The 24,448-nt window shown below is 39.1% G+C and overlaps 1 protein-coding gene across 1 annotated transcript; it reads right to left on the bottom strand.

Annotated features, from left to right (window-relative positions):
* Positions 1-12,083: 12,083 nt before the first annotated feature.
* On the bottom strand, positions 12,084-24,447 carry LOC124112784 (fizzy-related protein homolog). Its single transcript, XM_046472923.2, has 14 exons — positions 24,345-24,447; positions 21,877-22,037; positions 21,224-21,331; positions 20,920-21,051; positions 20,592-20,651; positions 20,208-20,309; positions 19,781-19,936; positions 18,844-18,915; positions 16,768-16,870; positions 16,531-16,652; positions 15,970-16,266; positions 15,379-15,483; positions 14,065-14,157; positions 12,084-13,626 (listed from the first exon to the last, which is right to left on the bottom strand). The coding sequence occupies exons 2-14, from the start codon at positions 21,940-21,942 to the stop codon at positions 13,585-13,587; spliced, it is 1,458 nt and encodes a 485-aa protein (XP_046328879.1). The 5' UTR covers positions 21,943-22,037; positions 24,345-24,447; the 3' UTR covers positions 12,084-13,584.
* Position 24,448: the final 1 nt, after the last annotated feature.

Genomic DNA, 24,448 nt, shown 5'->3' with positions numbered 1-24,448 from the left:
ACTCACGATAGTTTCAATCACGGGAAAATACAGGCTGTGACTGTATTATGGAGAAATCGTGAAAATCTGTAGACTCTGCTTCCGGAATCCACAGTTTTTAGTGATTCCTCTGATGTGAACCATGTTATGGTTGATAAATAAATTCTCTATAACTCTGCATAATGGCCCATACATTTAGTTGCGTCAGTTATTACTTGTTTAAAATGCACGTTCAGAATTGCACGTTTAGTACGTGGTATTGTTTACATTTCTTTAGGCTAAACAAACTTAATCCGGTTCAGCTCGCCTGGTGAGAGGGGCCATCTCAACGTTTGGTGATGCTGTTTTCAAGAATAAATTACTTGACATAATCTACTATAGTATGTAAAGATATTTCATTACAACGACAAGACAAGACAAGACAATTTTATTCAGTATAGAGGCCAGTGGCCCAAAATACAGACATATAAAGGTTTCACTTCTTAGCGCTATTTTACATCCACACACACACACACACACACACACACACACACACACACACCGTATGTAGCATTCTTGGAAATTTGGTATTTTGAGTGTTCATAATATTTATGAATATGTTTACTGCACTGTCATTTCTAATGTATTTACTAATATACTTTTTTCTAATATAGGTATATGCATCACATACAAGTAAAACATGAATCTCGTCTTCTAAGTAAAATTGTCATTTAGCCTACAATGAGGGCATAGTCTTAAATGGTATGGTATATTAGTGTATCTTCCTGTTTCTGTCATAAGTCTAAAATTGCCACATCTAAATCTTGTGAAACAGATTCTCAAATGTAAAGGAATAGCAATACATAAGTATGTTTCCACGTGTAAAAGTGTCTTATATAACACATAGTTAGCACATTTATGAGAAGAGTGTAGTGTAGAATACCAGTTTTGTTTAAAATTATCAAGAAGTCTTGTTTTAAATAATCTGATAAAAATGTTTATATTTCCAACATCATGGCTAATCCATACAAAACCAAACCCAAATTGAAATAGAGAGTGTTTGATATGTGTAGCCCATGTGACTCTGCCAGCATCATCAAGAGACTTTAATATTAAATAACATTGATGAGGTAGCCTATTTCTATCTAGAGTGATTAGTCTACACCAGTACTTAACTGCCCGTGACATGTATGTAAGCTGAAGTGGTTCTCTACCACATTCACCCAGTACCATACTATTGCATTAATTTTACCAACTTTCAGGAAATATTTGCACAATCTTATCTGAACATTTTCAGTAGTTTTACAATATGTTGTTACCCAGATTTCTGACCCATAACACAATATTGGTGTAACCATTGCATCAAAAATCCTGAAGAGATCAGTACAATCAATATCACCTACTCTCTTTTGATATCTGTATATTGTCATTGTGGCTTTATTTGCTTGTGATGCAAGGTAGGACTGTGCTTTAGTCCAAACTAGTCTGGGTGTAAACACTATACCTAAATATCTATAAAATGACACCACCTCAAGCTTCTGGCCGTGAAGAGACCAATTCTCATAGTGTCGCAGTGGGCCGCTGTACGAAACACCATAACCTTTGTCTTTTTCAAATATACTTTCATACCAGTTAATTCACAAAACAATTCCAAACCAATTATCTTTTTTTGTAACTGTAATGCAGTATCAGCGACTGCAGAAACATCATCAGCAAACATGAGAGCAAATAGATTATTTGCACCAGGAGATATATATATATACCTTGTCCACCATATTCTTCCATCATACTAATAAGTTGATTGATGAAAATAATAATCATCTGGGGACTCAAGATGCACCCTTGACGAGTGCCAACATTACAATGGAAGTAACTAGATAATCCATTTGAAGTTCTTACACAGGCTGATAGTTGTGAATACCTTGATGAAAGAATATTGAAGAATTTCCCATTTATACCCACATTTTAAGGCTTGTAGTAATATATCATGTTTAACAGTATCAAAAGCTTTTGAAAAATCAATAAACAAACAGTAGAATCTACCTTTCTTTTTGCAGGCATATTTCTGGATCATTGCATGGAGTGAAAATATATGATCAGCAGTGGAATAGTTTGATCTGAATCCTGCTTGTGTCTCGTGAATAATATTATTTTGATCACACCACTGTCGTAACCGATTGTTTAAAATAGAAGTGAATATCTTACACATAGAGTCTATCAGTGATATGCCTCTGAATTGTTGGGGTCAGCCTTCACACCAGATTTGAAGATGGGACAAATAATGCTTTTCCCCAGATATCAGGAAAAGATCCATCTTGGAATATTTTATTAAATATTAATGTAAAGAGAGAAAGTGTGTAAAGTTTTGATGCTTTAAAGAACTCAGTTGAGATGCCATCTGGTCCTGGAGATTTATTGTTTGCAAGATTATCAATACAGCTAGAGACTTCCTGTTCAGTAACATCTTGATTTAAAGAAGCTGTGTTTGGATCCGGTTGTATACATGATTCGGGTTGGCTCGAACCACACGTAACCTCACCTAGATCAACATTCAACAGATTAGAAAAGTGTGCGCTCCAGACTTGGGGACTAATTTCATTACAACCACGAAACATGAATTGATTATAACAAATATCGTAACATAGTAACATATTTTTTATGTCATTATTTACATAATAACAATATATCACTGTTAAGCATTAATATATGCCGATAAATTGTTTGATAGGCATTTCTTAGAAGTTGCCGGATGACAAAGTAGACACATATTTTTTTATGGATAACAACTTCTTTACTATACTGTGACAGCGAGATGGCTGATTTACTGTCTGGTGTGATGGCTGACGTTTTGTACTCTTTGATTCTGGTGTTAATAGGGCGGAATGTTTCGCCTTCATAGAATTGTCCACAGTCACAGTCAGTCATCGGGTGTTGTTACCCGTGTTCTCGTGTTGTTACTATATATTCCTTGTTGTTATTAGGGGGCGGTCGGGTAGCCTAGTGGTTAAAGCGTTCGCTCGTCACGCCGGAGATCCGGGTTCGATTCCCGACATGGGTACAATGTGTGAAGCCCATTTCTGGTGTCCCCACCGTGATATTGCTGGAATATTGCTAAAATCGGCGTAAAACCATACTCACTGACTCACTGTTGTTATTAGCGAACCTACATATGATAATACCAGATGATAATTGTTGTTACTGTTAATCCTTCATCCACCATACATGTATATAATTCTGTACCATGTTCATTTTTCAGTCTTGCTTGACAACGATACAGGGATCCACACTGAAAAGTCTCTATCACAGTATAATAAAGAAGTTGTTATCCAAAGACTCTTTTTGTCTACTTTGTCCTATATACCGAAAGGATAAATAATTTTGACATCTAGGTATTGCAAATAGTTGAAGAATGTATATGTAAATTTTAAAGAGGATGATTTATGCAAATGTGTAATATTTCTTATAAAAATGAATAATTATTAATAAATTGCATGCATAGAAAAGGTTACTTAGGCTAGGTAACAAAAATCCTTTAATTCAAACTCATATTCATGAAAATCACAGCTCAATGTCACAAGACATAGTGTCAGTTCACAACTTGAGGAGAAGAGATGTGGCATCGGCGTTGTGGATGACGTCGATGTATCCTGTTTCCAGGAGTTGCCCTGCTCTGCTTCTGTTACTTGCTAGGAACAGGTAGTCCTTCCTGGCGTCGAAGGTCGGAATGGGTGATGCACGAGATATGTTCTCCTCATTCCTTTCACCAACAAGCAGAGAGTTCTTCGTGATAACGTTGTGGCAGTGGTCTCGGTGACTTGTCGGGGGCACGGGTGGCCCAGTCGTCTAAGGCGCCGCTATTCGCTGTGCAGAGTTGCGTCCCTTGGGCACGACAGAAACCTATGATTGTGGGTTCGAATCCCGGTTCGCCCCGATTTTGTTTCTAGGTTTGTCAGCACCATACCCGTGCTCATGGGTTTCTCCGAAGTGGTAAACGTCTGAGACCTGCATCACTTTGGGCTTTCCTCCAGCATTAAGCTGACACGCTGTGATATAACTGGAATACTGTTAAAAGCGGCGTTAAACCAAACTCACTCACTCAGTGACTTGTCAACCTTGGACTTTAGCGATAGGCAGAAGATTTTCGCGAACCTATTATTAAAAAACCCAACATAATAATAAATAACACACAATAATGAAATATTATAACTGTTGAAGTATTAGAATAAATTTAATTCGCATTCGAAAATCAATTCAGAATTAAGAACAAGATTTTATATGACAAATTCTTTTATTTTACAATAAGTGAGTGAGTGAGTGAGTTAATATTTAAAGTCACATCGGCAATATTTCAGCCATCTAGTGACTATTTACAATAGGTCTCATCGTAGTCATGCAAGTACTGTCATAAGAAATGTTTTTCTCAGCTATCAACCTAACTTCTATTTATATAGACCCGTGAAGATCCGGGGTAGAATAGATCTTCAGCAACCCACACTTGCCGTAAAACGCGACTATGCTTGTCGTAAAAGGCGATTAACGGGATCGGGTGGTCAGGCTCGCGGACTTGGTTGATGCATGTCAGCGATCCCACATTGCGAGGATCGATGCTCATGAAGTCAATCATTGGATTGTCTGGTGCAGACACGATTATTTACAGAATGTCATATAGTTGGAAAATTGCTGAGTGCGGCGTTAAACAACAAACCAACAAATCTATTTATATATGTTATTGCACAGTTCATATACATATGTCACAGTTCATTTCCATTATTTGAACGTGAATGTACAATGTCTGTTGCATTACTCGTATGCCCTTGTGAACTTGTAGGTGTGTGCGGTGGTGTCTAATTGATGTTACCAGGTCATTAACAGTTTGTATCTCAGGCTTTAAATCCTTGGTGGTACACTGCCAGATGATGTGATCGTCTAGTGTTCTCTTTTGTATTCGATACCTGAACCCTTGACTATATATCTACCGTCTCTGGTGGTGGGAGCATATTTAACGAATCAAATACATAATCAATATCGTGACGTCATCATAATGGTTTAAGACGAAGAAATGATCAGCATTTTGATTGGAAATATACACTTTGCAACTTGGTCATCAGTTGCTTCGGAGGTTGGACTTAAACTTACTGTCCGACACACATACTATATTTCTCTTTATTTGCCACCTCCGTGACGTTCATGTATCTGGGCTGTGCACTTACTAGGGCTGGGACGGGTAACTCGGTTACCCGGGTCGGGTGGGTCCTGAGTAGGACCCGGGTACCCACAGGACTACCCGGACCCGTGGTTAGTCACGTGATATATTGGTTAATGACAAGTATTATCTAGAACTCTATGGTTACACTACAAGTCACTAATGTCACACATTTCTTTCTGATTATGCACCCATTGCTTCTGATTTTTCATATGGTAGAATAAAGATATAACTTAATTCAACTTCAGTGTATGAATGACCAGATTGTTAAATACATGTATCTGAATACATTTTGCCGGGGCTATTCTAAAAATGTTCCCAAACAGACATTTTGAGACATCTCCTGAGACCTACAGTGGATACCCGGGTAGGGTCGGGCAATGGGTGGGCGGGTACCTGGGTAGTAAATTTGGACTCGTCCCAGCCCTGGCACTAACCACTGCGATGTGGGCTTGCAAATAACGACGAATATCATTATTTTGAAGTGTCGACTGCAACTCAATATTTCTTGAGCAGGAACGAAGTGTGAGCGTTGGCATACTTGGTTATCGTAGTCTTTGCACATGTATTGATGTGTTGACATGTAGCACCGTTCATACATATCAATCACCAAAAGGTAGATTTACGTAATGCATTATCATCAATGAACTGTTTCTCACGTTTATGTATGTATCTGTAATTATCTGTAACGATGTAGCTATATATACTAACGGATCCGTGAAGATCTGGGGTAGAATAGGTCTTCAGCAAACCATGCTTGCCGTAAAAGGCGACTATGCTTGTCGTAAGTGGCAACTAACGGGACCAGGTGGTCAGGCTCGCTGACCTGGTTAATGCACGTCATCGATCCCGATTGCGTGGGTCGATGCCTATGATATTAATCACTGGATTGTCTGGTCCAGACTCGATTATTTACAGACCGCCGTCATATAGCTGGAATATTGCAGAGTGCTGCGTTAAACAACAAACCAACCAACATATACTAACGAAAATATTAACTGTGCTTCATATAAAGTTCAATAAAAATAAATTTATTCTCAAAAATAAAAAAATGCATCTTTCAATACATACTTATGAAGACATCTCCTCGACTTTAAGGTCGTGATTCACAATTTGCACGTGCATGTTAAAGCACGGCGTACAACCTGGATAATTGCGTGTTTGTTGGAATCATGATACTCACACACGTGGCTTTAAATGGAACAACACATGATGATTGTTCAGCTAGGTGCTCATGGCTTGCTGAAAATCAACGTCAAAACAGGAATGGCGCAAACCGAAGTTGGCAGACATTTTAATGTTGATTGAAACACAGTATCCTCCTCCCCTTGGAGACGTCATCCACAGCAGTGCAACAATCTGACTTGCCACGGGTCGGTCGTCCATGTGTGACGTCATGTCAAGAAGACAACCACATGCGGTTGGTGCATCTATGGAATCGATACCAAACTGCAACATTAACAGCTCGGACAATTCCTGAATTGAGACCAATTAGTGGCAGAACCGGAGGCAACCGGTTGAGGAAGCACAACACCCGGCAATACGCCCAATTTTGCTTCCTCGTCATCATCGGGCACACCTTGCTTGGTGTAGACAGCATCAAAGGTTCAGAAGACAAGACTGGGACAGTTTACTGTTCAGGATTCATCACTGATGGTTGTGCAAGTATCTACAGGCGTCCAGAAGAACGTTTTGGCGATGCCACCTACTCATCATCGTCAGCTTTGGGGAAGACGTGTAATGGAATGGGGTGGCCTCACGACTCATTGGAGAACACAACTCATTGATGTTAATGGCAATTTGAATGGCGTACGCGACCGGGACTACATCGTTGGAGATCATGTTCTACCAAATGCAGGGACGAAACGTCACGTTGACTTTTAGAATAAGAGCGACTAAACACTTTCCATATTCATATGAAATCTCTGCTAAAAGCAGAAAAGACTACCATTCCGACTATATCACGAGCACGTGTTTATGAATCACTATCAAATAGTGATGATACAGGTATTCGCCAAAATATCCCGCCCCACCAGGGACACCCGTCATAAACACATGCAAAGGCAAGTCAATTATTCACCTGAAAACAACATATGGTACATGTCAAAATAGGGATTTGCATCGGACATCATATTTATTACCGATGCGTCAAATTTGAAAATGTCCTCGACATGTCTACCATAAAACCTTTTGAAAGCTTTACTGAGGTTTTGAATGTTGTAACCTTAACAACTTTTGAGCACGAGTCGTATGGCGCTCTTTGAAATCTTCGCGGAAAGAGCATTATCGATTGTACCTCAATAGTTGTGAAATGTAGACATCAAAGGCTAAAGCTGCTGGAACATAGCTCAACATGAAGGAGACTGTGAAAGATTTTGTCACTCTGAATCTTGATGCATGTATCTAAATATGAAACAGACGGGGTGGTCTCACTGGTCTCCTTTATTTCAAGTTCAGGTGGATAAATCAGCGGAAGAGAATTGTCTGTGATGGTTATTGCACGATATCAGATTATCGATATACCTGAAACGTAAGTTAAACTTCGTTGCCGAATTGCCTTGTTTTGACTTTGCCAATCCCAGCAGAAATATCGATTCATATGCACAGAGAAACGGATCAGCAAGAAAGAGAGCATGATTGTTCCCAATGAGGATGCAAGGTCTTGCCTAAATGACTTACCCACGACTTTACATGGATGTTATCAATGAGGAAGGCAACATTTTACAGGTTGTTTTCTCAGTAAACTCCAGACGAAATTTGCCCCGAACCTCTGCATATAGACATGTAACTATTTCTATGATCACCACGTGCAGTAACAAATTCCCCATGAATCAAGGAATGAACTTTCCCCTTAAGTTTGTTGTGTGGGATAGCGGTGTACAAAGTTGTAAAATCAAATGTTTTGACAGAATTGACAATGGTTCTTATCTGTGTATGCAAAAATTCAAACAAATCCTTTGAGTTTTTTGAGAATGCAGGTTGTATTAATCCAACTTGTCTCAAATACTTTCTGTGAATATATACAAAGTCGTCCTTGACAGGATTAAGGATTTTGGTAAATCCTTGCGACGGGGATTTGGTGGAACATTTGCTGGACCCAGCAATATATCTCTCTTTGTACGGACATTTATGGAGCTTTGGAATTTAGTAAGACGAGGAATGGGTCTTCAGGTTTATGAGTCAACAACATACATGTGAGGTGAGGTGAAATTGGGTTTAACGTCGCGTCCAAGATTATTGCACTTGTATAGCGACGTGCGTGCACGTGTATTTGTGTGTGTGGCTGCTTGTACTAGTCCGGACTAACCCTAACCCGATTTATAGTGCTAGCTCACTGAGATACCATGCCGCAGTTTAACATGAATACCCCACTCAGACACAGTATACTGACTCCGAGCCGACCAGTCCTTGTTTTAGCCCCTTAATGCCGAGTGCCAGACAGGGTAACAACAAGTACAATCTTTTAACGTCTTTTTGTATGACGCGGCCCGGGATCGAACCCTGGACCTTCCGCTCTCCGGGCGGACGCTCTACCACTAGACCACGGAGGCGGTTACAACATACATGTATTCCAGACCGTTTCAATCATCTGGTGTCTTCAATGCGCCGCACCTGGCTCACCTGTATCAACGCAACTGTTGGTCACATGCGACATTGGCATAGTTTATATAGTTGTCACACCACCCCTCTGATAGGGCGTGTCTCTCTGTCTCCTGTTACCAGGTATAGGTTTTGTCAATGAATTTGTTATAATAAAACACTGATCAGACGAATGACCAAATATTATGTTGCTATTTTCAGTATCATAACATTTTCAGCACTATGAAACACAATTTTTTTGCGGTAATATATGCATAAAGTGCAAGTCGTCAAATCCCTTTAACGCCGATTGTCAATTAGTTTACTGATCAATCGAAAACGTTGTTCATGGAGAGGATTTTACGCCTTGAAGCTGGCTACTAAGGTGGCAAAGCTTACCTTTACCCGGCTATATATTGTTTCTAGGCGAGTACGTGCTGAACCAGCTGGTTCGTCTTAAAGCTACACTAACCAATAATTGGATATGTAACAATAATTTTTTACTTATATATTTCAAGTTCTCTGAACATTTGGTGATATCCCTTTAATGCCCAGGACTGTTCGAACAATCAGAGATGTGTTTGTTTGTTTGTTTGTTTGTTGTTTAACGCCGCACTCAGCAATATTCCAGCTATATGTCAACGGTCTGTAAATAATCGAGTCTGAACCAGACAATCCAGTGATTGACATCATGAGCGTCGATCCACACAATTTGCGATACGATGTCATGCATCAACCAAGTCAGCGAGCCTGACCACCCGATCCCATTAGTCGCCTTTTACGACAAGCATAGTCGCCTTTTACGGCAAGCATGGGTTGCTGAAGACCTATTCTACCCCGGATCTTCACGGGTCCCAGAGATGTGAAATACATGTATATGACCGTGAAACTGTTACTGATCAAGTTGACGCTTTTCATGTAATGTTGCGACGTGAAACCAAGTCCTTTTTGCGATGTCTGTTATAAATCGTATTTCTTCAACCAATTCATTAGATCAATACAAATAGAAGAATTCAAATGAATAAGTGTCTTTTGATATCACATACTAGTATATCAACACGAGTCGATAAATGTTTAAAACACTGAGGCTTGTCAGCATAGTTGACACCATAAGATGTTGGGAACCTATCGTTCTTAGCTTCAGTCTGAGGCTTAATGTAAAGAAGACATATTTGTACTAAACACACTACCGAAATATAGTAGTCGCTCGATCTGCAAATATCAGGTTTAGCACTAGTTGTAGTTCTTAACTCAAGTTTTTCGTACTATCGTGTGCCCCAACGGCTTGGATCTCTGACCGTGATGTCATCTTTTGACTGCTTGGCTCCGACACCATTGTTTACAGGCCCCCTACGAGGGAAAGCAAACATTCACCTCCTCACTTTACGGCGATGACGTTTTCTTCATTCAATGATAACTTTCATAAGTTCGTTATGCGGTCGCAAGGTACCGATCTGATTCAAAATATGCGACTGTGCGTATCAAGATGGTTACGATATTTTAATAAACATCTTATTACCAAATTGTTCTTGGATTTGTTCTACATATATGGTTGGAAGGAGAGTTGTATACTATATGCTTGCGTATTATCTTTGAAGACTAATCAGTGAAAATAAACTGAAACGTTACTCATTCACAAGATCGTGAAGTGGAAAGCTGTGCCTGTGGAAAATAGTTGTAGGACATTTGAGAAGTCAAAACAGATCCTGGTTAATGGATTTGTACTGGAACCTGGCCGTGGACGAGACATAAAAGCTCCTCGGCAGTGATTGAGTATGGATTGACGTCGCTTTGAGTAACATTTCAGCAATATCACAGCGGGTAACACCAGGGCTTCACGCGCTACCCATGTAGGAATCGAACCCAGGCCTTCGCCGCGGCGAGCGAACGCTTCAACCATTAGGCTTACAAACAGCCTTCTCAGCGGTGAGCTGGTTCACACCAACGGCGTTGAGAAACCTACCTGCGGCCGTGAAGCCTCCATCAGTCAACATGAACAACATACATAAAGAGCCCGCCAAGTAAGTTATCTAAGACTAAACGTATTATCTCCTGCCAACGGCGTGAGTTTGTAATAACATCGTTAATGGCTCGCTTGGTGTAGTTCGTATTTCTCCTCAAACCTGCAGCATATCTATTGCAAATGGGCATACCGTTACTTAGAAGCGATTCTTATCACTAAACTCAAATCAGGTAATTCCCACAACATACACGTACAAAGTAGACACAATGCATGGATAACAACTGTAAAGGCGACGTTTCGGTATAGATCCGTATACCTCTGTCGACCAGAGACCGTCGGTATATGGTCTCTGGTCAGGCCAACTTGACAATGGTATGAGAATCGTTTCCGAAACGTCGCCTTTACAGTAAATAAAGTTGTTATCCATAAATTCTGTCTACCTTGTCATCCGTCAACTTCTGAGTGATGCCTATCAAACAATTAAACGTACACGTGTTATGCTTCAATGGTTAAAACACTTCCCCACTAAAATTGCAATACAATAAAAAGTTCATGCACACCAGTCACATCACAACATGTCAGCTTGATGGGAGGAGAGCCCGAGGTGATGCATGTCTGAGAGGTTTACAACTTTGGTAAAACCCACGAGCACGTGTTGGTGCTGACAAAAACCTAATCGGGAATAGAACCCGCCATCGTGTTTCTTGCAGGTCAATAGGAGGCAATTCTACACAGCGCACAGATGAATGGGCCACCCGTGACCCCTTTCGGATTCTTCATTAAATAAAGTTAAACTATATTGAGAACTATCAGGGACAAATAGAGAATGAAAATATGTTTCTGTATTATCTTATATAGCCTAACATCAAGCTACACTTAACGCACATCTGATGGTATCTCACCCGAGTCTTTTGATATAAAATATGTCAACACGAGACACCAAAACTTAAAAAAAATCCAAGACTTGCCGAGTTTTAAACTTTCATTGTAGAGTGCTGATATATTCGATATCAAATATCATAGGGTGAGATTCTATTTATCATCTAATATCATTCTTCCAACTTTTTCAGTTTGTAAATAGTTGTTTGTTGTTTAACGCCACACTCAGCAATATTCAAACAACATCACTACGGTCTGGAAAGTATCCAATCTGGACCAGACAATCCAGTGTTTGACATGCACATCGATCCACACAATTGTGATACGATGACATGCATCAACCAAGTCAGCGAGCCTTACCACCCGATCTGTTAATTATCTCTTACGACAGGCACAGTCGCCTCTTACAAGCATGGGTTGCTGAAGATCTATTCTAACCAGGATCATCCCCTATTTGTAAACAGTACATCTGCCTTCACACTAATAACAGACAAAGCTAAATCTATATATTTATGTTTATTTATTTCGTTTCTTACAAGTATTTACCTCACACTTTCAAAATCAACAACTGAATGCACGCCCTCACGATCCACGGTGGGCGGTTATAAAACCATTCCTTGATCGATTACCACGTCAGTGTTCTATGCTTTTGTCCTGCTGTCATACGAGCTTCACTAACATAATCCAACATCATCCATGCTCATGCCATAAGACTGTTGTGAAATTGTGGAGATACTAGGCTCAACACAGAGCCACATACAATACAAACATCCCTGGTGATGAGAACACTAGGATCAGGAGCATCTTCATCACACACTATCAACGCATAGCTGATCATGTGGAGATACCTGACTAATGAAGAATGAATGGACAATGAAATACTGAATGATAGTCAAACCTTTGGTCATGCTAAGTGTGTGAATGCGTGGGATACAACTGAATACATTTCTATCTACACAAGAGTCCTTCCAACCCTTTGTTTTATATTGCACATTTTTATAGGGGTTTTCACCCAATTAAACCATTCCTACTGAAAAGATTTCATGGATGGACAGTGTGTACTCGTTACTGTAAATCATGCAATGTTATAAATACAAATCAGCACATTTCATACCAAACAGTCCAACATAGTTGCTTCTGCTAAATGAAAGGTGGTAAATAGTAAGAAATAAAACAACAATCATAACAAATTTGTTTCTTCAAATAAATAGTCAAGATAAAATGGCATCTAAAAGGGTGCATGATAATGCCTCTTTGTAACATTCTAGGAACTATAAATGGCTGACATGCATAAGCCTTTCAACTCAATTAAAACAAAATAAAATAATTACTTCTGCTTTACTGCTGTTAAAATTTCAAAGAAATAATTGGTAACATTTCAGTCTCATTTAGAGTTCCATTCTACACAAGAAAACAAGGGAATGACACAAAGGGAATTGGACATTTAAATTAAACATACATCTTCCTCAGCGCATACACTTCTGTAATGGTAGCATTGTTTCATCACAGTTACAAGAACCTGCTGACAGTCCAGTGTCGAAACAGGTATAACACACACACAAGTGTTCACTTTGATTCAATATCTCATAAGATCTTAGGAAAAGTTCACAGGTAAGTTAATGCCCTAAAATTCAAGTCCAGGGCCCCATTCCACTAAGTGATCGTGGCGCCAAGGCGATCGTAACTCCCATACTTAAACACAGGCTTAAGACGGCCATAACACTACAATTGCTTTGTGGAACGGGCCCCTTGATCCCTAACATAAGCCCTAATGCCAGAAGATCCTCTTATAATTGTAATGGAACACTTTTAAATCTACAGTTTGGCCATACCTAGGATAATGTGACAACAGAAAATTTTGACTTGTGAAAAAGGTTCTGGTATCTCCCAGTAAAATGATGATGTTGGTGAGAATTGTTCTGAACACAGAGCCCCACGTTCAAGTAGGTATGGCAGTTACTGCTACAGACATGGAGAGGAGGAATGGATTGGTTATCTCCCTTTATCGGATCCTCGTGAAAAGGTTCAGGACAGACTTGGATTCCTGAAGAAGAAAATGATATATTTATTATTTCTATCAAACAAAGAGATCCAACATAGGTTAAAAAATGTAAGACAATCATACAGATGGTCATAGGTAGCCGAGAATCTTTATAAACATCATGATTTCCAGATGTTTAATACGACATTACACTTAATGAAAATCTGATGCAAAATGCTTCACTTCCTGAAACATGAATCAGCCTTATCCGGCATTTTCTGGTAATTGTGACTAGCGAAGAAAGATCAAATTGCAATAGTCAAGAGATCAATTATGATCACAAACTGCTGAAAGATGAGATCAATATTTTGTATCAAACACCGCGGGGAGTCAACCTCAAAATGTTATACATGTTTTAGTTTCACTGACATTTTCCTATTATTAAAGGGATGTCCTGAAACCTTATGGTGTTCAAATGTGGAAAACAGAACAGCGGCTTACCTTTGTTGATCTAGTTTTGCTAAAGACATTCCAGAAGCGAAGTGTCTCATCCCCTGCCCCGGTGACAATAGCTTCCCCATCTGGAGACATAGCCTGTAACAAAGTTAGATACATGTACATGTCAATACATCTTTCAATGGACTTACTAGCCACAGACATTTAAACTGGCACAATGACACAAGCCCTGAGTTTTCTTTTTTCCTAATTACGATCAGAATTGTCAAGAATGCTAGCATGATAGGAGGGAAGAATGTTTTTCTGTTTGGTAAATCTATTGTCATGGTTACTGTCTTTTCTTTTCAGACTGTATTTGATTTCAACTTTTCATTTTTGGGTTCTAAACATCAATTTCAAAATGTCTCGCCTTAGGTGAGGTGAGGTGAAATTGGGTTTAACGTCGCGTCCAAGATTATTGCACTTATATAGCGACAGTATACTGACTCTGAGCCGACCAGTCCTTGTTTTAGCCCCTTAATGCCGAGCGCCAGACAGGGTAACAACAAGTACAATCTTTTAACGTCTTTTTGTATGACGCGGCCCGGGATCGAACCCTGGACCTTCCGCTCTCCGGGCGGACGCTCTACCACAAGACCACGGAGGCGGTCTCTCGCCTTAGGCTCAACATAAGCACATAAGGCACATCCAAAGCCCTAAAAACCTGATGGTCACAAAGACTTCCAACAAAAATATCTTCTACATCAAACATCAACGGACAAAGTAGGAGTCATGACGACAGCTGCTGAGTTTAATGATACATAATATAACAAGTTCAAGGACACTCTCCTTGCAGAGCAATGGAGTTCTAATATGTAAGTCAGGAACCCTTAACGCTTGTATCCCTAAGCATTGTTAAGCAACTGTACTTTGAGTATAAGAGCAATTTAAATGTTAGATTGTTAATATATCTGTTTGTTGTTTAAAGCAGGACTCAGCAATATTCCAGCTACATGACAGTGGTCTGTAAATAATCGAGTCTGGCCCAGACAATCCAGTCATCAACATCATGAGCATTGATCCAACAATTGGGATACGATGACATGCATCAACCAGGCTGACCACCCAATCCCATTAGTCGCCTCTTACGACAAGCAGTCGTCTTTTAAGGCAAGCATGGGTGAGATTGTTAATATGCAGGAATTTGCCTCCAGGGAAAACACTGCATGTTAAGCTTGAAGGTAAGAACAAGACACTGCTCAGCATTCAAATGTGTCAATATCATACTCAACACAGTTGTGCCTCTGTAAGTTAAGAACATTAATCCATCATTGTGAATACAATCAAAGAGGCTGTACATGGCATAAGCAGAACACTTACCAGATATAGAACCCTGTAAGAATGTCCCGTCAGCTTGGCAATCTGCACAAGTGATGGATATTTCCAGACTAGGATTTGGTTTTGTGAGTACCCATGAGTGCTGACCTGAAAATGAATGATCACAAGCTATAGAAACTGTAGGTAGAATATAACACATGTAACCAGGGATTTATCTAGACCTCAGAGGCCAATATTCAGGCTCCAAGTATGCAGAAAATGTCTATAAAATTCCCAAATTGGAATTACTAATTTGCCAGCTCATGTTACATATACTTAGTTATAACTAATATTATGGCTTTGTAGTGGTGACTTTAATTTCACTGACGAATCCAAATTGCCAGTCAAAGGCACTTAGTTTGGAATCCTGAATAATATGTATTAACTCTTAAAACATTCTTCATGATCATGATACGGTGTTTCATGTCTTTGAAAACATGAATAAACCTCCACTGTAATTTTACCATAACCATAATCAATGTTACAGTTATGAAAAACAACCTATTTCAAGAATATGCTTCCAGTTACCGCAGTAACAAATTGCAGAGTCTGTTCAGAGTTATTCCCCTTCTTTCAAGATGATGTCCAACTTACCAATTCATTGGAGTGTTTTGACCATGCCAGATTACAGACTTGTGACCCTGTGTCTACACACTGCAGAGGTTGACCAGTGAGAGTGTTCCAGAACCTAATACATCGGTCAGCTGTTCCACCACCGCTGGCCAGCAGACCATGTTGATGAGGGGACCATGCTATGGCCTTAACTGCTGCTAAATGTTCAGTGTATGTTTGCACTGGGTTCACACTTGTCATGTTCCACACAAACAGTTTATTATCATTGCCACCTGATGCTAAGTGCTGGTGATCTGGGGACCACTTCAAACCACAAACCTGAAAAAAATGAAAAACAGCTTACAATCCTCATCATAATAAATACAAAAATATTTGTGAAGGAAATAAATCTACACCTGATTGCTTTCTTCACAAAAAAACCCCACAAAGATGTGACAACTTATTTTACAATGAATACTGATATGCATGAAATTTCAATCGGAGGAGGTCAATGTGATTTCATTAGCATGGGTGGGGGTGGCATCACAAACCAAACTGACCCCTTCCCTCCATCTAAATATGGGCTAGATGCCTGGTCCCTACCTCCTGCCTGTGTCCACCAAGCCGACGTTCAGGGGCAACACTAGGTGTTCGTATATCCCGCTGTAGGATGAGACGATCTCGACTGCCGGAGGAGAGAATGTCACCATTCCACGCTAGGGCTCCTGTAACAAAAAATAAACAATTTCACAACATGACTCATAAACTTTTTTCTGGCATTAGACGTGCCATTGATTGAAGTATTCATACACATTATTTTATGACAATTCATCTACTTACCAACTCTAGCACTGTGTCCTTCTAGAGAGTTGATTTTCTTGTTGACGGACACATCCCAGATCTGTACATAACCCTTGTGTGTACCCACAGCAACTAGATTACCCTGCAGAACATTCAATAACAATGTTTACCTCATCATATTGAAAGTCAGTTAACAGGTTAAAGAAAATAGTAACAATGTAGCATGTGCAACACAAATAGATTGCCAAATCATCCAAGTCTCTTTCCAGTTCTCTGATTACTCTATGTTTGCTTTTACTGGAAACACCAATATTTCTACCTCAATCTTGAACAAGAATACTCCTGGCAATAGTGGTCAGATTATCTGACCATATTGTTTCACATTTAGGCAGGACAGTAACACCAAGCTTAACGTCAGTTCAGGTAGGTAATGAGGTACACAAAAGCATTTACCAAGTATCCAAAGAGGTATCCTGATAGTGTTGGTAATTCTAAGAATATATTAAGATAACAGTTGAGACTGACATAGGTATCCTGCAGGGTGTTATGATACATTAACCATATGGTACTACATGTATCAAAATGTGAAAGGACAGAAAACAGAAATTGGCCATATTAGTGAGTGAGTGAGTGAGTATGGTTTTACGCCGCTTTTAGCAATATTCCAGCAATATCACGGCGGGGGGACACCAGAAATGGGCTTCACACATTGTACCCATGTCGGGAATCTAACCCCCGTCTTCGGCGTGACGAGCGAACGCTTTAACGACTAGGCTACCCGACCGCCCCTGGCCATATTAAACAACCCATAGGTGAGGTGATATAGATTTTAATGCTGTGTCCATGATTATTGCACTAAATCATGTATATAGCGATGTCTGTGTGCATGTGTTACAAACATAGATACTCCATTCAGACAGAGTATACAGATTCCAAGCCGACCTTGTCTTATCCCCTTAATGCCGAATGCCAGGTAGGGTAAAAGTAATGTGTTCTGGTATAATGTGGTTGGGTTGGTTGGTGTGTTGTTTAACGCCGCACTCAGCAATATTCCAGCTATATGGCAGCCGTCTGTAAATAATCGAGTCTGGACCAGGCAATCCAGTGATTAATATCATGAGCATCGATCCATGCAATTAGGATTGATGACATCCATCAATCAAGTCAGCGAGCCTGACCACCCTATCCTGTTAGTCGCTTCTTACGTCAAGCATAGTCGCCTTTTACGGCAAGCAAGGGTTGCTGAAGACCTATTCTACCCCGGATCTTCATGTGTCTGATGTGGTTGGGGACTGAAAAGCCAACGTTCCGGGCAGACTCTCTATCCACTTAACCATGGAGGCGGTCATGTCATACACTTAGTATACTTACCATTTCAGATAAAAATGCCAAAGGCAAAATAATTTCATTTAAACATTCTTCAAGTCTACCATAAATGTCACAATTTATTACTTAATTCAAATGTGATCTTCATGATCTTTCCGTAGATTGGTGAAGAACCCCTCTTGTGCTCACTGAAACTCATCATATGCACTCTCACTGAAGAGATACGATTCTAACGGACTACATGCCAATGTTTTTTATAATGCCTCAAAGTGAGATTGACTAATCAGAGAGCAGTACTACTAACCCCATATGAGCCGGTATATGTCAGTAGAAATCCAAGATGGTTGTTACTGACCTAATATGAGACCTATACCATCAGTAACAGCATCTTGGATTTTCCAACAGCCACCTCATTTATTTCACACGAAAATTCTGGTATAGAAACTTGTCAGTTGAGACTGTTTTCTGTTTTTATATCATTAATTGTGATGTGCAAGGACACTCACTTTTTTATTGTTAAAAAATCATGTTCGTGGCTTTAGTTCAATAAGGTTTGGCTACTAAGGTTTGAAGAGTAGTCTCCCTTTGACCTTAAAGGTCAACGGTTGTAAGTGTCAAGTTTTCATTTTAACATTACATGTGTGATAAAGATGCCATATAGTGAAAAGATTTTATAACCTAATAAGACACTGTATATGGCAACTAAAGACACCAACACTCATAATATTGATGGCCTAAGTATGACATCGGTTCTTCAATACAAGTATCTTCTCATGTGCTATGACTTACACTGACTCTTTCAGACCAGGACACGGAGGTGACAGTGTCGTTATCTTGAGACAGATCACACAATCTGGTCACCTGAGAAGCAAAATTCTGAACATTAGTTTCAACTTGTAACCCTACATCAATGTTCAAACAATCTGGATTCCTTTGAACTAAAACAATACTCATAACACATATGCATGAGACTAGATACACATAATAGGAGGACACTTTCAGTCTGGTCAATGGATTCTGCAATCCCAAACCATTCCAAAGTTTGAAACCAAATGGTACATACCTGCTTGTACATTACTGGATGATCCGATGAACTCTGGATTTTAACAAAAACACTGGGAGATATATTTAACGGGCAATAATTGTGTTGGTAGTCTTGTTAGTGGTGTTGATTTGGAATTGTTAGGTGTTATTCTAACATTAAACGGGATGAATACAATGATCATCAAAATGACTACATTAACACAGCATGAACTCGATGAAACCACAAAGATTCTAAATATCTTAAGATTCATAATTACACAATGCAAAATTAGGAATGGGGATATTTGAAAACGGTTCACCCAAAGTCAATAATACAAGGCTAGGTATGTACCTTTAAGTTCTTCACACTCATCACTGACTGATTCTATCTTGATAATGACTGACCTAATCACTTGTACACGACAGTGAAGTCTGCTGCCTACACCCAACCTTTAGCCCACTAAAATCATCTCCAAATTATGTTACAGGCTTATTTTGGGCATGTTGGAAAGCACAACTGAACCTAGTTTCTGTAATGAAGGAGTAGAACATGGAATGTAAGACATTAAAATTCATCACAAAGTATGTGCCAGAAGGGTGTAATACTAATAGATATTTTGCAGGTCTAGCAGTGAGAAACGTGCAGGCTGTAGTGAGGCAGACTCCATTGTTGTTCAAAGCTACATCTATATGTTAGACAAACCTGACTGGTACATGCACTCCAGAGATACACTGACGTCCCCAGCCCAACACTGAGGACGTTCTGAGATGACCAATCAACTAGGTTCAAGTAGAAGTCGTCCTGAAGCTCGGGGGCATCTAGCACTTTGAAGGGAATTTTGGATATCTTCCGTACAGCCTGTAAAAAATTGGAATGTTTTGGTTCAAGACTCTGAACAAGCAAATCAGAAGACATGATGTACCCTGTAAACAGTACTGAATTGGAGAGTGAATGGAATTTTTCTTGTCCACAATTACGCAGAAAATTCAAAGCATTGGATACCACTAATACCTTCAGAGTATATCAATATAGTCAAGAACCTGCCTAGATGCAAATGTTTGCACAGACTGATGTCATTATTTTAAACCATGGAAAAAACTTGTCACTTTTCACCATCAAACAGACATACCTTGCGAGGAGAACGAAGAAGCTTTTGACTTTTACTTCCAACAGGTGAGAGAGAGTAAGGTGAAGAGTCACACGAGTCTCCACCTCGTCGTGGAACATGGTACTGTAAACAATCAACACCTACATGTAATCATCACAAAGACACTTGGAGAGATACTGTGTACTATACGGTAAACAGCCACTTGCAATACAGGAATTAACTTTCGAATGTCTTGTAGCTAGTAAATTTAATCTCACTGTAACAGGACATGCATGCTTACAGCAAGCAAGTTCCAAGTTTTTGGCAGGATAAAAACTATATATCATCTTCTTAAATGCTATCACAGGAATTGGATAGGAAACTTACTTATTTCTTTGAAATGAACACATACAATAGCAATCTTACCCGAAAGAGATTTTTGCTTTCTTTTGGAGCTAATATTCTTCTCTCATCAGTTTGTTGATCCTAAATAAAATTATAAAAGAAAAGAAATGAAAACTAGCTGCAATATATATCACAATTATGGCCAGTCATATACATACTAAAATGTGTTCTTGTAAATGGTTAAGTGTAGCAGTTAGAACAAGTAGAAAGTAACAAAATGTAAACAAAAACCTGCTTTAGTAAACAAGAGAATGGTTTCTCTATTTATCATTAACAAATGACATCATAAACACATCTGTTAAACAAGAAAGGTAAATAAATTGTGCAATTGGGAAAATTAGAAACTAACCTTCAAGTCATCAATGCCTGCAGAGAGAAGTTCATTCTTTAACAGACATGAATATGCTAGACCATCTTTACTTGTTTCTGTACTTGTTTCTTTTCCTTTTCTTGTTTGGCTAGGGGACTGAACTGTGTTTTCCTGAAATGGTTTATGAATGATTGTTGTCATGATCAATGTATGAAATTCCAGGTGATTAAGCATGAGATCTTCCAAAGGTATCACCAAGTGTACTGGTAGTCAAATGACAACAAGAATATCACAAAGACTCTTGGGATGATACACCACTGGGATTGAAATCTTAAATATTCACCGGCAGAACATTGAAGTTGATGTGCCAGCTTGCACCAGCACGACTTGGGATGAAGCGGTCTCCATACTTCTCTTTGGAAGGGGATGCTACTGGGCTTGTGCTAACAGGCTGAAAAGTAAAAACAAAAAATAGATTGTGAGCATGGTGCTACATGGCCAATGGCAGTAGAGATTGTTGTAAGTTTATTGATAGTAATTGTCAGGGGCAACAAATGACTGAAATGCTCGTAAAATGCTGACAGGAAGTGTGATTAGAGTTACCACCTCTAGACGTTGAAAACAAACAGTACGCTTGAGAGTTCGAGGTTATCTACAGAAGAATATCATATTCCTGCCAACTTCCAAATGTTGATAATTCCTTGATCATGTTGATCCTGTGTGTTTCCTGTTTTACAATTTAGTTCTGTGTGAACCAATTTCTAGGTTAACCTCTGCATTCCAATTAGGAAATCACCTCCTAACAATGGTCATGACGGTGAGCAAATTAGAAATTTAGAATTTGACAATTCTGTGGACAATGGTGACAATTTTGCTAGACATGAAAATAGCTCAGGTAGGTGTTTACAGTCGGCTATCATTATCACGATCATATCCTAAACATCTAAAACATTTCTGTTAATATGGTTACCACTAACAGATGAAATATTAACTTACTGATGAGAATGGCGATAACTGTCCATTTTGTTGTCTCAGAAGTCTCTTCTCATAATCAGGATCCATTTTTCACTGGAGATTCTCTTGTTTGGATAACTTTTAATGGCCAAGTAAATGGCGGGGCTGTCACTTTATGTTCTTGTCACCATTTGATGTTTGGTCTGTAGAAAATAAAGAGACATCACAGCATGTATAATGCCATGTTACATTTGTATATTAATGGGGCTGGGACAATACACCAACTATGTGATCCAATATGCATCACAATACCTTGCTCACGATCCGATGCATATCACACATTTCATGTGCTCGTATCTGTGGTGCATAAGACATCTTTTTCATAGACAGGATGGCCAAATATCTCGCACACTGACGATTTACAGTTGGCAGTGTCAAATATTGTGCAATGGATGAAAATATTTATGTTTTCACTACTAATTAGCAGTGATTAGTGTTTGGTGTAAAAGTTAATAAAGCTCCAACGATGCATCAGTGATCGTCCCACGACAATGTAATAAATAATAAAAATAAAACATAACAAATGCACGCCCATTCAATACTATTGCTAATGTTGATATTTCGTGGCTGAACATCTTAAATACTTAATCTAATATTGCATGATGCTAGATCATTAGCATGTTAGAAACATAAAACCAATTGAGCAGACAGTATCAGGGCATACATAGAGTTTTGGTGAGCGCTAAGTTTAATCCTAACTTGCTTGGGTTGTACATGCAACAAAAAATTGGTACAAAGACTGCAGTCCATGTTCAATTGTTTCTTCTTGATATAGCCATGATAGTCAAAGTAAAACTGTTGGGATTGTTGTCGGCACAGGTTCTACAGGAATGTACCTCAAGTAACTGAGATCATATCCCGCTAGTGACCAGGTTGTTATTCAGCCTATGGACCAACCATGTTTACAGGTCTTTATTGCAGTGTCACTATCCCCATTGCACAGTACTTTCACCCTGTGCAGTCAAAAAAAAACCACTCAATCGTTGGTAGATGACCAGATTGGCAGAAACATGCAGTTTTGGAAATAATTTTAAAACCCAACAAGACAGGTGCCTCACACTGGCAGTGTGGGTTCAAATCTCGGACGGGACTCAACCCTAAAAAGTATGAGAATCTGTACTTTACTCAGTAAGTGTTATCCCAAATATAACATTTGTTACGTTTGACCACTTTCTAAATGACATTGGTGTTCGTCCCAACAAGACAGTCGGGCAGGTGACTCATAAGCATTGGCTGCCCATCTTCAAAGTTACCTGCCCACATTCAGACATTAAAAATATTGACAAATCACAGAAAAATAAGAGACAAATCTTGTCTTGATTCAGTTGAAATAATGCAAACAATTGCGTGAGAATCTACAAGGAGTTATGTTATAATAAAACCGAAAGTGAAAACGTAAGTAGTTTTAAAATTATCTGCCAGACAGTAGGGCAGGTGGTGAAAAATTTCAAACAGCACAACAGAAAAGTTACCAGCCATGAGCAGGCAGTTATTTTGGACCCTGGAAACATGAATATGTTGTCAAAACATATGGTGTCACCCAGGGCAAGTCTCTTGATTCAAATGTGCCCCTGTTCACCCAGCAGGGAATGGCTACCATATATGTGACGTGGATGTAAAAATACTTATACGCTGTATGATATGGATCCACTGGTCAGGGGACAAATAAACTTTGTTTGAGCAGAGATGTCTAAATAAGTGCAGTACATAAATGTATCATATGATAACACCATCACGAAAATCAGAGTACAGAAACGCACACAAATGTGGCAATATCAACCATGTTAACAGATCTGAAGTCAGGACTGCAGTGGATAAAGGTAAACTACATATGTGTACTTGCCACACATTACACGGTTTCATGCATCGTGAAAATACATATACTGCCACATTACCCATTATTGTATTCATAAAAGTACCAGAGGTACTAGTACCTAGGACTACATTGTATGTGAAACTTAACAGATGACATATGTAACACAAATTTCTGCACCATATGTTGCAAGAATGTAACAATAGGACTCCAGAGATATTCATATATTGGCTTCACAAGACAAAAACAAACCAATGCCCTCAAATATGACTGTTATTACTAGATCAACTTAAAAATGGTTGCAGCAATTTTGAAAACCGATGCAAGATTTGTAAAACCGATTCAAATGTCAGCCCCTTTTACACGCAATGCAGACTATGTTATAAAAATATTAACTGCAAAAGCAGTGACAACATTTTCTACATGCGAGTGCAACTTTGACGTGTGCATGAACAAACCAAACACTGGGAGGTGTTGCTTCGTTATCGACTGTAACTTTAGAGTGTTTCTGCTTTTGAAGTTGACTCTTCATCTCGAAAACGAGCGAACAATAGATTCTACTCTGTCATAAATAAGGTTTCTACAATTTTTTTCTCATTAATAGAAATAAATTCAACTGCACACGTAATTATCTTACCAAAAGGATTATTTGTTAATCCAGATGTGCTAAAAACAACAATTATTACTACGTTGACAAAGTTTGTTGTTCTACTCCAGCAAGATGGCGTCGGTTGCAATGCA

This window comes from Haliotis rufescens, unplaced genomic scaffold (assembly GCF_023055435.1).
Source record: "Haliotis rufescens isolate VD_foot unplaced genomic scaffold, xgHalRufe1.0.p SCAF_2, whole genome shotgun sequence".
NCBI lineage: Eukaryota > Metazoa > Mollusca > Gastropoda > Lepetellida > Haliotidae > Haliotis > Haliotis rufescens.
Note: the sequence above shows the minus strand (reverse complement) of the source record. Positions and strands in the feature narration are given on the sequence as shown.